Source organism: Epinephelus moara, chromosome 18 (genome assembly GCF_006386435.1).
Source record: "Epinephelus moara isolate mb chromosome 18, YSFRI_EMoa_1.0, whole genome shotgun sequence".
In the NCBI taxonomy this organism is placed as follows: Eukaryota; Metazoa; Chordata; class Actinopteri; order Perciformes; family Serranidae; genus Epinephelus; species Epinephelus moara.
The window spans coordinates 32,469,898-32,484,867 of record NC_065523.1 but is presented as its reverse complement, the minus strand read 5'-3'; the positions used below and the strand labels follow the sequence as shown (position 1 = coordinate 32,484,867).

The 14,970-nt window shown below is 40.5% G+C and overlaps 1 protein-coding gene across 1 annotated transcript in view; it reads left to right on the top strand.

The window, feature by feature from the left end:
* LOC126406168 (meiosis inhibitor protein 1-like) overlaps nucleotides 1–14,970 on the top strand; it is a 59,850-nt gene that overhangs the window by 2,024 nt on the left and 42,856 nt on the right. Inside the window, exons 4-7 of the mRNA XM_050070345.1 lie at nucleotides 3,521–3,571; nucleotides 4,735–4,808; nucleotides 6,850–6,955; nucleotides 13,800–14,009. Of these exons, the coding sequence (XP_049926302.1) occupies nucleotides 3,521–3,571; nucleotides 4,735–4,808; nucleotides 6,850–6,955; nucleotides 13,800–14,009 (441 nt within the window). The remainder of the gene's footprint in view (nucleotides 1–3,520; nucleotides 3,572–4,734; nucleotides 4,809–6,849; nucleotides 6,956–13,799; nucleotides 14,010–14,970) is intronic.

The window sequence follows — 14,970 nt, the reverse complement described above, 5'->3', positions numbered from 1 at the left end:
TCCACAGTCGTGCTAGTGCTGCAGTTACATCACTGCTTCTCTGCAAGGTCACACTGAACAGTCGACACAATAGATTTTATCACACTACCTGAGCAGTGAGGCACAGATATTTTCACAGTATTCAACACAATACAGTAATATTGAAAAAAACAGATCCACATAGATAATAGAGCTGACCTGCTGTTCATTGCTTTTCTTTCAGCTTAATCGGAGTACACACTCTTGCCATCTGTGGTAGGATTAAACCAGTACATTACATTTATTGATGAAGTGGGCAGAGATTTGTGCCTTAATTAAGGGCTGGGTGTTGCTTTTTGTACCCAATGGTTTAATTGATGTTCCTTTTTTATGACAGCTAGGTTAAATCTAATGTGTAATTGTATTATCAAGGCATAGTTTAATTATTTAACCGACACTCTAAAAAAATAAAAATCATTGATCTAGTTTATATTTAAGTAGACAGATTGATTCTATGTCTAAGTTTTTCTTTCAGATGCTTTTCCGTTCAATCAAAAATCAATGTCTGGGGTCTTACTTTTTTGTAAACTGTGCAGAATTTGTCAGATACTGTAAACCACATTGCCAGTGAAAGTGAAACCAAACCCCATTTGCCATATTTGCATTTTCCAATGCTTTGTCTACTGTTTTCGTAACTTCCTCTGGGATGCATGCTGCTTACTGTCTGGCAAGTCCTGACGTCACCTGTGCCCAGGAAAACTTGTATTGTAAAACTTGTAACTTGTAAAACAGCATTGTTTGGCATGCGGTTTTATACTTTGCTGATAGCTCAGACAAATCATCGAGTGAAAAGAATAGTCAACAACACATCAGATATTGGGGCGTCGGTAGCGTAGTGGATAGTGCTGGCGCCCCATGTACAGAGGCGATGCCTCGACGCAGTAGTCGTGGGTTTGAGTCCGGCTTGTAACCATTTGCTGCATGTCACCCCCCTGCTCTCTCTCTCACCCCTTTTCACTCTGTCCTATACATTAAAGGCAAAAAAGCTCGAAAAAATAATCACATCAGATATTGTAACAAAATACAATGAATTGATGAATGAAGATGATCTTTGAGTGGAGGATGAATTGGTACAGCACTTGTCTCTATGTTGACTGTACATAAAGTCGTCAATATTATGACAACCACTTAGCAAAGCCAGTGACCTTGTGAGATGATGCTGATGCACAGGAAGAGTAGCTTTCCAAGCCTTGTATTGTGGTTAATTCTTTACTGCCAGGGCCAGTATATTGTCCTCACCACAATGAACTGCTAAGCGTCCTATAGGAGATGTTATTAGGGTGGCAGTAGCACTAGTGTGTTAGTTTATAAAATCCTTACACTCACTCTGTTATAAGTATACCGCAGTGTGTTTAATGGTACCATCAGCATCAGAGGAAATTACTACAGTTATGATACTTACCTTCTCACTGGACAAATTTTACTAGGTTATTGCAGCATAACGTATTATGCCATATGAGCCCTAATCAAATTAGTGCAATGAGAGGATATGTGGCAAAGTGGTAAGCCGGTAAAAGCTCTGTTCAGTGTGACAAGACATTAAAAGAGCCATTACAGGGCTTGTGCGATGGTCTGCTGAACTGAGCTTCACCATGTGTCAATGAGAACATAATCCAATATAAAATATGCCTTTCATCTCTCCCACTACATGTTGTCCTTTTTTTAAACATGCTTATATGGTAGTATTTACAGATGCAGCCATAGAAATGGTATCATTTCTTACACACTTGCTTCGTGACATGGCTTTTTCCTGCTACATGTTTTGGATATCAAGCAAAACTAAACCTATTTACAGCAGATGTGACAGTCACACAGGTTCCATTTCTGTAGAAACTAGAGATCGACTGATACTGGATTTTTTAAAGGCCCATGTAATAGCGACAGTTTAAAAAAAGATAGAAAGATGATCATTCAATTCTTTTAGTCTTGACTTTGTTAGAAACTCAGGTAGAACTGAACATTTGAGTCAAAGTAATAAATCTGGATCACTGAATATCAAACTCATAAATGCCTAAATAGATATATAAATCTTGAACTGAACATCAAACCAACGACAGTAAATGTTGGTGGGAGTGATTTTTATTTTGTGAGCTATTAATTTTCCTCCAAGTCAGCCTGAGATTCTCAGGTACACAATGGCATCACCTTGACTTTGTGTATGGAGCCTCTATGCAAAACAGTGATCAGAGATGGGCAGTACTTCTATTACTTGTATTTAAAATAACGTATTCCAATTATTTTTGAGCATTTTGTAATTACTATTTGACAGGGTTGGAACAAAATATCAAAGTAAGCTGTAACAAGATTCTTAAGAATGGAGTAATTTGTGTTTTCAAGATACTCAGAATACGTTATCCCTGACTCATAAAACATAAAAAAGCAAGAGTAGGTCAAGACCTAGTTTAAAGCTGTGTGTGAAACACGAGAGGGATTTTGATTTGGAACAGGGAGTGACAGCGCTTCACTCAGTCACAGACTTTCGCTCTAGTGCAATAGTGGGCTGCAGGAATGAGTCCGAAACCCTGAAATGAGCTAGCATTTTTGCACTTCTGGTTGCCTTGTCTGAAAGTCAATGGGGCTTTTTGAATGAGTTTTTGGTTGGATGCCTGAAGTAAGGTCTGTGGTTAACACAAGAGGCTTTCACATTGTGTTCTACGACATGAAGTATGTCAGTAAATACCCCACTTGAATTTTGAAGCCTTCATGGTTTCTTAAAAAACATGGTTACTATGCAGTGGCTAAATGAGACTACAGAATATCATCACAGGGAACACGACTTAACCGCCTTGTTGTGGTGGCGATGTTAAGTCATGCCACTGTGGAGTAGTTCCTTTATATCCCAACTTTACCTTTTTACTTCTGGGGATTGCATTCATGGCAGTGTTGTTTATTTGTTAAGATTATCTTGCTGAACAAAATGTGCAAGTGTTATAAACTTTAGTTTTCTGCAATAATCTGAAATCCAGTGTAAGAATCCCATTGGCTTTTTGCTGAGGGAACCAGGGGGGTGTTACAAATAAATATCAGCCCTGTAGCACTCTACAGCCCGCCAAAAGATCAATGTCAGTATGCTAAAATGAAGAACAATATACTTTGACACACTCATATAGCAGAGGGGACTGTGCTTTATCTGGAGCTGCACCCACTGATCAAGCTTCCTTTAACACATTCCTCTCGTTTTCAGCTCCAATTGGTGATACACAGCCCATTCGGCCAATAACGATAGCTTGTGACACACCCTGCGCCAATTAATCAGCCAAACCGATAAATTGGGTGACCTCTAGCACAAACTGTACAGTCTGAACAGTTAGACCTTTATTTTTGTAATTGTATAGTCTATTTTGTCAAGCTACCATACTTCTTAACCTAGTTAGGTTCTTTAATGTAGTATGAGTATTCATTATGTAACTTCCTTTTTTTATAACACCTCTGTGAGATCTCTGTACATTGCAGTGGGATTGTGCTGTTTAAACCTAGCCTTTCATTACTGTTCTGTCCCTAGGGATGCTTCACACTGTGGAGGACCCAGCCACTCTGGAAAAGGTTGACCAAGGTGAAAACATGCGTCTTTGTGTTTTGGATACTCTGTGTGTGTGTGTGTGTGTGTGTGTGTGTGTGTGTGTGTGTGTGTGTGTGTGTGCGTGCGTGCGCGTGTGCGTATATACATACAACCCTACTCACATTACACTTACATAAACATACACACTTGACATTTTATGTAAGTGTTATAATGCGGATAGTGTGAGAGTGGACACACATAGGCTGTGAGTCACTTTTTATCTCAAAGACACTTACACAAGAACTCCTTGTGACTGTGATAATGGTTACTAAGGTGATCCTACAATGACTCCACATACCAGTTTCTAAACTTAACATTTTTTGAAGGCTTTGACCTCATTTCACATGTTGATATTCTCTCCATGCTGCACTCTGCAGTACCTTTTCTCTTTGTATTTAATGATCAGTGTAAGCTGCCATATGCAGAATTTGTCAGACGTTGGCCTCTCAGCGAACTAGCTGTTTTTAGCGCACAGTCAGATTTGTCTCACTGCGGCAAAGTCTTTCAAAATGCAAAAATGTTTTGCTAAGTGCAAATGACAGAATGATTTTATGGTAGCTGTCTTAAAATGCCCAAGGGACCACTTTGCTGTAATAGTTAGTAGAGTGCTTAAATTTTGACACTGCTTTTGCTCTTTGCACAGGGAATGTGTGAAGAACACATTATGAAACTCATCTGAGCCCTTTAAATAATGCAGTCTTAATGTATGTATGAGGAGAAACAAAGAAGGGGAAAACAAGCCAGGGATTGGAACCTTTCTAACATCAGTCAAGCAGTCAACTCAAAGAGAGCTTTGGTTTTAGCTGAGAGGTATACCTGCATATTGTCCTTAGGGCTGTGACATCAGAAACAATGTGGACTGTTGGTAGAATATAAAAACATCAGAGCGAGTCTCATGAGCCCTAAGGCACAACATGTATTATCACAGATGCTTACAAAATAAACACTGATTAGGCTACTCATTGATGTTGAATTTATAAATACCTTGAACTGATATTTAGTTTTCCTCTTTCTCATAATTGCAGAGATTTTCCTAGAAAAGTGGCAAGCTGTACCGAACTGTGATGTTTATTTAATGAACGCGTCTCTGTGTTTGTTGTTTGATGTTTTTTTTGTCTGTGTAAATGCATGCATTTGTGTGTGTTTGTGTGTGTCAGTGCTGGTTCAGCTGCTTTTGGAGCTCCAGAGTGAGCTGTCATATCGCTTTGTTTTGGATGAGATACAAAAACAGGTGAGGCAAACACATTTACAGACATATATAGAAAAACACCTGCTCATTTACACGTGCAGGCACAGAACATGGATCAACATTGTAAAATATTTAACAGCACTTGTGAAATCGACAACATATCCTCCCAGGGTTGTTTAGTAAACAGACAGTGTGCTTGTCTCCCTCTTGCTACTGTTGTGTCACCTCTGGGAGAGGCAGTAGTGGAAAAGCCTCATTCAGCAGCCGCTGCTGCAGGTGGAAAACAGAGAAGCTGTGTAAACTGATGATGACAGAGAGGTATAGCACAAGGTAGAGGTGTAGACATGTCTGATTAGTCTGATAAGAACGTTTTAAAGAAAATGTATTTTTAGAGCCCTCTGTTGAGAATTCAGATTTTTAGAGCAAACTGACTACTGGAAGAAGAAGCAGGTTTGTTTCCAGAGTTGTAAAAAATGAATTACAGGGATGTGTCCCTGAATAAAATATACAGTGATCTGAGTATATGTTGGGGTGTTGTAGTACGTGTAGTTGCGTTTGTTTTAATGTAACATAAATTAAAAGAATAATTAATACACGGTTCCCAAGGTCATGAAACTCCTTAAAAAGTAAAGTGTTTCGAAAAAGTGATTTAAGGGCCTGGAAATAGTTTGGAAATAAAAGAATGGCTTGGGAAACGTTTGAATGTACATCGTTTTTGTTTAAAACATGTTCCTGTAAATCCCAAAACATGTCTAACGTTACGCAAAATATGTTCCTTGTATTACTAATTTTAAATCTAGTGCTGTGCTACTGTTAAAGTGTCATAACGTTAGCCAGAGTGGGAGGCTGCTGTAGTATCGCACTCATCACACTGTTGTCTCCAACTAAATCTCAGCCTGTAGGTCAAACAGTTGGCTATTAACGGGGGTTATTTATAGACAACACTAAGCATAACAACACCTGTTTATTTACATTTTTAATGGTTGAATCACCAGCTATTGTGATCAGGATCTCTGTACATGTATAGATATTTGGACAAGCAATATTCAGCCATTGTGTTGGGTTGTTGACTTTCCTCACCCCGTCATTGACAGGGGAAGACCTTGTTCACACAAGGTCGCCAAACAGTTACTAGTCATGTCTGCAGGCCAACTACAGGATCTTTGGCTTTCGATCCCTCAAAAATGGGCGTGTCCTTGACATATGTGAAGTCACGTATGTGCTGGTCCGGATTATTGGCATGCAACAGCGGTGGAAATTTTAGCAAGCGTTAGCAACTTGCTTTTCTGCAAATGTTTGGAAAGCGTGTTAGCACTGTCGCCTCGCAGCAATAGGGTTACTGGTTTGACTGCAGGTCATCTACAGGATCTTTGGCTTGCGATCCCTCAAAAAGGGGTGTGTCCTTGACATGTGAAGTCACGTATGTGCTGGTCTGGATTATTGTCATGCGACAGCGGTGGAAATGTTAGCAAGCGTTAGCAACTTGCTTTTCTGCAAATGTTTGGAAAGCGTGTTAGCACTGTTGCCTCACAGCAATAGGGTTACTGGTTAACCGGTCCCAAGGAGATACTTCTTTCTCCTGATCAACATTTATTAGACCGAGCATACATTCGTAAGATGCTATTTCCACCATTGCATTAGCCCATTCTTTCATTTTAAACTCATTTTAAACTACTTAAATACAGTCATTGAAATGGGGTAAAATATAATCGACAAGTTATGGAAATTTTTGGTGGAAGTTTGTTTGTAAATATATGTGTTAACACTGTAATATAGTAAAAGTCACATTTTTTATGCCTGTTGTGCTGACCCAAAAAGGTGATTTTGAAAACCCTACATAATACATCATAAGTAAATGTGCACCGACCACCACTGTTTTTCTCATCAGCATTATGTTTTGTCATTTGTCTTAGTTATCTTTTGTAATACTTGCTCATTTCTGCTTACAATATTGTAGACTCTGTGTACCGGATATCTTGGCCAATGAATTAACGTGCATGAGGACAGCCTGGCCATGTTCATCCAGACAAGTTCCTATTCATTGTTGTATATCTATTGTTGATTTTTCATTTTCCCTGTGCAGCTGAATGACCAGCCCAATGTGAAGGGTTTTCAGCACACCTTCAACTTCCTGGGGAGGCTAGTGGAAGCAGTCCCCAGTGTGGCTTACAGACTGGTGACTCAGTACGGTGAGACACTTCAACACACACACTCTCATCTCTCAGCTAAATGAGCACTGGTGTACAAAGGGAAACAGCACTATGTTTTCATGTGTATTGCTATGCTCTCCTAAAGTAGCACTTATAGTCTATATCAGTCTGCAAAAAGCACCAAAAATATGAGTCCACTTTGGTGTTGACATTGCTTTGTTTGAGGGCAGGTGATAAACAGCCATTGTATTAGGAAATGTCAGCAATTCATATCATTCTGCCCAGTTAAGTATTAATACCTGACAAAAGGGTGATGTATTTGCTTATTTAGTAACTGACAGAATGACATTTAGAGAGTTACATATTCGTTTGAGGGAATAGAGAATCCATTATAAAAGAAGTACTTGGGACAGCTTTAAAAATGCAAGTGAGTTAAGATGAGGTCAAATCTCAGATAGCTCATCATACTGTCACATCTCTCATGTGTATCTTCACTGCGCCGCCTAAAAAAATTGGCAAGAAAAATAATGAGATGCAGGGGCAATTCACCTTGAAAGCTGAGATCCGGAAATATATTAGAAATATTACAGTTCACCTCCAACGGAAGAATGTGATATGAAAGAATATTTAATTTGCAGCATCCCTTGTTCCCTCTGCGCACGGATATCCACAATTCTATCATGACAGCCTATTTTGACCTTTTCAATAATATCACTAATGCATAGAAATGGTTGTACTGTGTCCACTTTAGAAATAGTCCTCCCTGTGCTGTACCCAATTCCACTCCCTCTGCCTCTGAGAAATGGGGAAAAAAGTCACAAAACTGTATTTTTCATATCCTTTCCCATGCACTTTCTCAATTCAATCTCTCTAGCTGCTATGACCTTTTCAATTACGCTCCAGCTGCATTGAGATAACCGTGCAGTGTTCATACTTAAAATTCTATCTGCATTGCCAATCCCAGGCCAGCTCTCGCTGAAAATAAAAAAAGCTGCAAAAGTTACGAATACATGCTTATCCAACCTTTCTCCTGAAATCCCCAATATATATGGATATATTTGTATCTTTATATCTGTGTACAATTCTGCAGTGTAGAGGCAGAACAACAACAACTCACCACACCTCCCACACGCACAAATTTAATCTCCGCTACAACCACCTGTATGATGTCTGTCTACTTACTGAACCATTACGCCACTCTGTTTAAAGGGCCTCGTTAATCAACTTCAACGTAGTGTGTGTGTGTGTGTGTGTGTGTGTGTGTGTGTGTGTTGTAGTGTGTTTGTGTTACCCCTGAGTGCTTGTTTTTATAGGCAATGCGAGCCTTGTGCCAAATAAGCAGGCAGCATTTTGCTATGCTACGTGTGTCCACCTCCCTATGTATTTTCATGAGTTTTACAAGCTCCCCTGAATAGCCAAAGGTAGCAGTGGGTTGTTGCGATGCTGATGCAAGATGCGGGCTGCCACTATTGACTGTGTGTGCCTGTCTGTGGCCTGTCACTCAACAAGTCTCTGTGGAGCTGTTTGGACTAATGACAGCAGTGCGGCAATGACAACACGAGCCCAGAGCACCCGACACATTTCGCTCTCTCTGTGACTCGCTGTCTGCCTGTCTATCTCACTGATTTACCTCTCAGTTTTCTCACCCCTTTGCTTTTCTTTGTCTGAATCTGTCTTTTATTCACTCTCTCCTTCCACCTCCCTCTCTCATTTCTGCATTGCTGGTGTCTTACTCCCTTAGGTCCTGACTAAGGAGTGGATACAGACAAAATGAGAGAGCAGGGCGGAGGGATGAAGCATTAATGAGATAAGGAAAGAGGAGGCAAGGATGATAAGGGAGGGAAAGCATAATGGTGCAGGCTGCAGTGTTTCTGACAGGTCGGGATGGTCAGAGCCCCCAAATCCGACAGTGAAGTTGTTAAGGACATAGTATCTCTAATAAGGGAGGGTGGGTGTTTGGTTCGGCCAAAGAAACGCATTTTATATGTGGGAAACGCTACAAGCTGAAAGGGTAAAAAGCCACAGAGCAAGCCAGAGAAAGGTTTAGTTAAGCAGGCTGAAGCAAAGAGTGCAGAACAACAGAGGAATACTGTAGAAAGCAGATCACAAGCTAAACAGAGAGTGGTGGTTCACAGCGTCACAGTGGGGCTAAGAAACAGTAAACAAGGCAAACGGAAATGAACCTCTGGTTTTCTCTGTTAAAGAAAGCAAAGAGAAACGTTTCATCTTTTTTCTTTCCATCCTTTGTGCGTCTGTCTCCGTGTTGGTGTGCACGCGTCATAAAATGTGGTGTTAAACAGCAGTAAAGCTTTTTTATTTTCCACCCATCCTTTCACCACTCTTAAATTGTGTTCCTTCCATTTCCATCCGCTGTTTGAGGAGGTCTTATCTCCCTCCTCCCCCTCTTCCTTCTTCACTCTCTCCTTCTCTCTCTATATGCCTGGCTCTCATCTTGGCCGCCTCATATATTTTGGTTTAATCAAACATGTCTGGGAGCCTCTCCTGCCTCACATGGGTTTTGATCTGCTTCACAGAGCAGCTGGGCTTGGGCTTGGCTCTCCTCCTCTGTCATCTCTTTCTCTCTCTGTTGTACACTCGCTGACTCTCTGTTCCTCTGTCTCCTTTCACCTCCAGCACTGCCCCGCACTTAAACATTGTTTATTCCTCTCTTCTCAAAGACGCTCTTCATACTTGTTTCCTATCTTTCCTCACTCTTGCCACTTCTTTCTCCCTCTGTCTGTGCCTGACCTTCCATTGTGTGTACCCTTATTTAGTCCCAGCTTTTGCACTCTTATAATTTGATAATAGCCACATAAATATAGTACTTATTATAGCTGTCATGTAAACGCCCAAGGTTATGGTATCCCTGATTAACAAAGCTGGGTTCTTAATTTATTTTTCCCCACTGTGCCAGCACATTTCGTCCTTTTATACAGTACTGTGCTGCTGTAGGCCTATACTTTGACCTCTGTCCCTACTGTTGGGGATGTGGTCATTGGCAGAAAGTTGCCATTTGCTCACTGAGCTACGGTAGATGGATGGTGTTTGAGAATCAGCCCACAGTTTGCTCTGTGTCCTGCTGTCATTCTTGGAGTACACACCAAGCCGCAACTTCAGAGGCTGAGAGATGGAGCTAATGTGGAACTGCAGTTTATTGAATGGCCTCTTGAGGCTGGCTCCAAAAACAGAGCCCCATGGACCCCCAAGTTAAAATGACAGCAGAAATAACTATGTTGACAGCCTGGTACAAATAACAGCTTTGGTCTCTTTAGCTTATTTCAATGTTCATGACAACTGCACAGGGCTGAAAGCTCAAGGTTAAGCATATTTAAGGGCGGGACTACTTCATTGACAGGCTGTCTGCGAGGCGTCGATACCTGGTAGCTGCAGTCTGTGAGTCAGAGCCACCCCTCGCTCTTACAGAGATCTCCCCTCACCTCCAAATATGGTCACTTCTGGCTCAAAAAACATGATGGCAACAGCCAAAACGCTAAACTTGAGGCTTCAAAGCGGTAGTTCACAAACCAATCAGTGACATCACGGTAGCTATGTCCATTATTTATAGAGTCTATGGTACACAAACACACATTGTTTTACTACTTCTGTCTTCATTTAAAGTATATTCGTTTTGTAATTCACTTTTTTTGCTGTTCAAAACAGAGACATCATAAACACTAAAGAAAAAAAATATTGCGAATAAAATAAAACTAATACAGCAGGTAGAAAAACATGAAAAAAATAAAATAATAAAAATGAAAAATGTACAGAAGGAAAGCATTGGAATTACCTATGATTTTGCTACGTACCACTATTGTAATAGTTTACATGGTGAGCATAATTATCACTCCCATATCAAAATGATAATAACAACCAGGGCGAATACGACTGAACTTACAGCTACTATTTACATATCAAATAGTGACAATACATAGGCCAAAAAAGACATTACATTTCGACAATTCAAAAGTAATTAAGCATGACCATTCCTCACATATACAGTACTGATAACACCTTATTGGACAAAGCTTTTTATCATAGTTATTCATATGTAATGTAAGTAACATATCAGGCAAGGATCACCACTTCCTGTTACACTTCTGTAGCAACGTCTGACCCACATGGTCCAGCGCCACCATCATGACGTCATTCATCATGTTACTATCAAACAAAGTAACACTGTCAACCTCACGCTAATGAGCCGTTCAATATTGTATTCATGTAGGGGCCCCATATGTTCAGAAATACCTCCTGTCTGTTGTCTATTAAAAGGGATGATTTTTGGCTATACTTCAGTGGGATTTTTTTCTCTATGAAATTGGTAGTGGTATTACCCGCATAAAAAAACCTTCCCTAAACCCCAAACTTTCCCTGAAAAAGTACCTAGTAGGGGGGTAGGACTTTTCAGATTACCCGTAATTCTTGAGGGGCGGGGCTGTTTGCTGAAGAACGCTGATTGGTGGAACACACACTTGCAGCGTTCCGCACTTCCTGGTACGGGCAGCTGCTTCAAACTTTATTTCATTTCTACAACCTTCACTTTGTTTGTGTCTTGATTAAGGATAGGTACCGAAACCCGGTACTAAATTAGCCCCGGGACGAAACTATCAAAGACCGTTGTATTGATAAGCGCTAATGGTATCAGGTCTTTTGTGCCAGCGCTGAACTCCTCCACATACATGCACAATGATAAACTCAAATGACAGCTGTCTGTATGTAGACTAACTTAGTTTGTCACTTGTCTTAAAATACTTTTAAACTTAGCTGCTGGCTGAGAGAAACAGCCGCTCCAGTCTCTACCAGCACTAATGTTACCATGTTACCAGCCAACAAGGTGGCATAGCTAAATATAGGGCACACGCCGAATCATCTACGTCATCAGCCTGATTTGAATAAATTTCCCAGACCTTTGAGGTGTGGTGGAAATGCAAACCACACAGATTACCAGGAATTCTTTTACCCAGGTCAATAAATTCCTGGTAATAACAGTTCCTGGAAATGTTGGTGGAAAAGGGGTAACATTTTGTACTCTGGCAACTTTGGTGAACTATTTTCATAATAGTTTTTTGCCTCAGCCCAGGAATCTGGTTGAGCCTTTGAATGTTCGTTAGCATAGTGGTTGTGTTTCCAATTACAAACCCTGCAACCACAGAGCAACATCGACGCATCATCCTCGTCTTACACGCAACTCGCTCTCCATTGCTCTCGTAGCTTCTTAGGAACCTGCAGGCAGGTCGTGCTTCAGCGTTTCATTTGACTGACTTCACGCCAATCAGCTTGTTGTTTTAACCTCAGCACAATCATAAGTGCTGTATCGTAGGCAACGGGACTTGCTTGAGTTTCTTGAAGACTCTCATCATTCAATCAAGTCCAGTTGCCTATGTATGCTGTTAGCATACATATAAGTTTCTGGGTGGAACTAGAGCGTGTGAACTTTGGTTCTGCATTATGTGCATCAGCCTATATACCGTGTATTCTGCGTGCGGCTACATGCACTGAACCATAACTCCTGTTTTGTGACAGCTTGGCACGAATACACAAACCACCACAGCCCCAGTAGTTAATGTCACTTCTTTCAGTTCATGTTTTCACAGAGATTGTAATTACCTCAGCCCACAACGTTATGTGATTTGGTTGGTTTGTTTGACTGTTGGTTTGTCCTGTGTCTGTCTATCAGCAAGATTATGGAAAAACCATTTGCCGATTATCATGAAACTAGGTGGAAGGGTACAGCATGAGCAAGTAAGAATCCATTAAATTTGAAGCAGATCTGAATTGTTAACATTGCTAAATAGGGCATTAGGCCTTGGCAGAGGTCTGTGCTCTGTGAATGCCCTTCTAGTTATTTAGAAGATACTGTGGCCTTAAGGGCTGTATGATTGGATCTGTGTTTTCTGTCAGCTTGAACTTAAATATCTTCATTTGATAGGCACAGCTTCTTCGGACATTTCAGTGCAAAAACAGTAGTAATATTAAAGAGGCTAACTCTGTTATTCGAAGGTCAAGGACTGTACATGCACACAAATGCTGTTGCCCATTAGCAGCAACTTATTCATCACGCTGTTTATGTATTTGTAAATTCTGTCTCTCTACATCTTACATCTGTGTCTCTCTTTACTCCTCTTTTTTGTGGCTGAATGTGTGTATGGCTCTCCCTCCTTGCATCTGTTTCATACTCTCTCATCCTCCGGCTTCCTCTCTTTCACTAACTCAGCCTTTCTACCTCTACCTGTCTCTTCTTATCTTCTCTTTCGCACCATCAGTCTCTCCATAAGTGTCTCCCTGTCTTTCTCTTTTCCCTTCTTGTGAATCTAAATCATGCTGTCTCTGTCAGAGAGCCAACCTGGGAGTCTCTGGCTCAGAGAAGAGACTCCTATCCCACCACTTTGTATTTTTTTTTAAATCTCCTTTTCTTCCGCCTGCCATTTTACTGTGCCGTCTCCTCAGTAGCCAATCTTCGATCCTTTCATCTTCATGGCAACTTTCCCTCCAGTGTTGGCTCTGCCATTGTCTGTCATAGCTAAAGAGGTTGTTCAGGTGAAACTCACAAACACACTTTGTTCCCAGTGGTTTGCACCATTTCCATGTTGTTGTCTCACTGCTCTCATTGTTGTCTGTTAATCTGCGCTTCCCTCACAATATATTTCCTTTAACGCTCCTCTGGGAATCTTTGTCTGCTCCCTCTAATCTTACGATATGGGTATCTGTGAGACACACAGGTAGATTAAACACACTTTACTTGAGTTGTTGTATTTATATGTGAGATATTTGTTGTGGTTGCACCAACCCAGTTTCCCCACTTGATCATGTATTTATCCTCGTCTTTTATTCCTTACTAGTTCCTTTGTTTGTGTTTACTCATCTGTTTCCCATTTCTGTTCACCAGTGTCCTTGCTGGCACACCTGTGCTCGGCCTGGAATCACCCAGATGAAGTGTTGAAGGCTTCGGTCCTGTATGTGTGGCTCAAACTGTTCGAGACAGCTGGGGGCTCAGCAACCCAGTCCTTGCCCGTTGCCATCAGGGACAGAGTGTGTTTCCTGTTGCTGCAGACCTTAACCAATGCCGGTTCCCCCCAGCTCATCAACAACTGCGTTGGTGAGAAAAAAAAAATCATCTTTTATTGAGTTTATTCAGCTGTCTGGAGCAAAGCTAGAATATATTTTAAATTAAAATATTCATCATGAGCTGAAAGTTTTCATGACCATAAGTTTTGTGACTTTTGAGCAAGTTTTTTTCCACTTTGTAGAAATGTACTTTTTCAAAATAACTGTATGAGAGCATCATTAGCTGCCTGGATGAAAAATTATTGGCCTCATTTAGATTTATTAGGCACTAGTGAGATTGAGTTTCTGTCATCTAAAGGTTTGAAGTTGTTGAGATCAGTACAGCATGCTTAGCATGAAAAATACAATTTGCGAGATAGAGGAAAGATGTTATTAAAAATGGATGAAATTTTGGAGCTGAGCACAACAGCAACTAGTTTGGTGACAGTCTGAAGGAAAGACTATTATGTCATTTGAAATGCCTGGGAGAGAGTAAGGATGACGGCTAATAGGGGTGTGGACTAAAAAGAAAAGTAAAAGATGTAATAGCGTTGGTGGCATTTATGTTGTTTCACGTCAGGTTTTTATGCAAAAATAGTCACTTTTAAGAAATTTGTCAGAACCAAAGTGAATCATTCAACTAATGTCTTATCATAAGATGTTTCCACTCCTTTGTAGGGGTCATTGATAATATTATAAAGCTGTTTTTTAATTAGAAAAAGCTAACAGGTCATAAAGTAACACATTTATCATCATCTTTCTCAGTGAAGATCCAGAATCTACTTAAGAGTGAGGCAAGATGGACATAGACGAGGGATTATACTGAGATGAAAGAGTTGTTATCTTGTAGAAATTTTGAGTTATAAGGATAATAAGCTTGCCAGCATGTGCAGTGGGTGATAACCACAGTGGAGTTATTGAAAAGGAAATAGAGTCATTATCCCCTAGAAATTTGGAGTTGTTTTATCACCATATTAACTTTGGAGAAAGGTGGGATCCACTGTGTGCTTGGA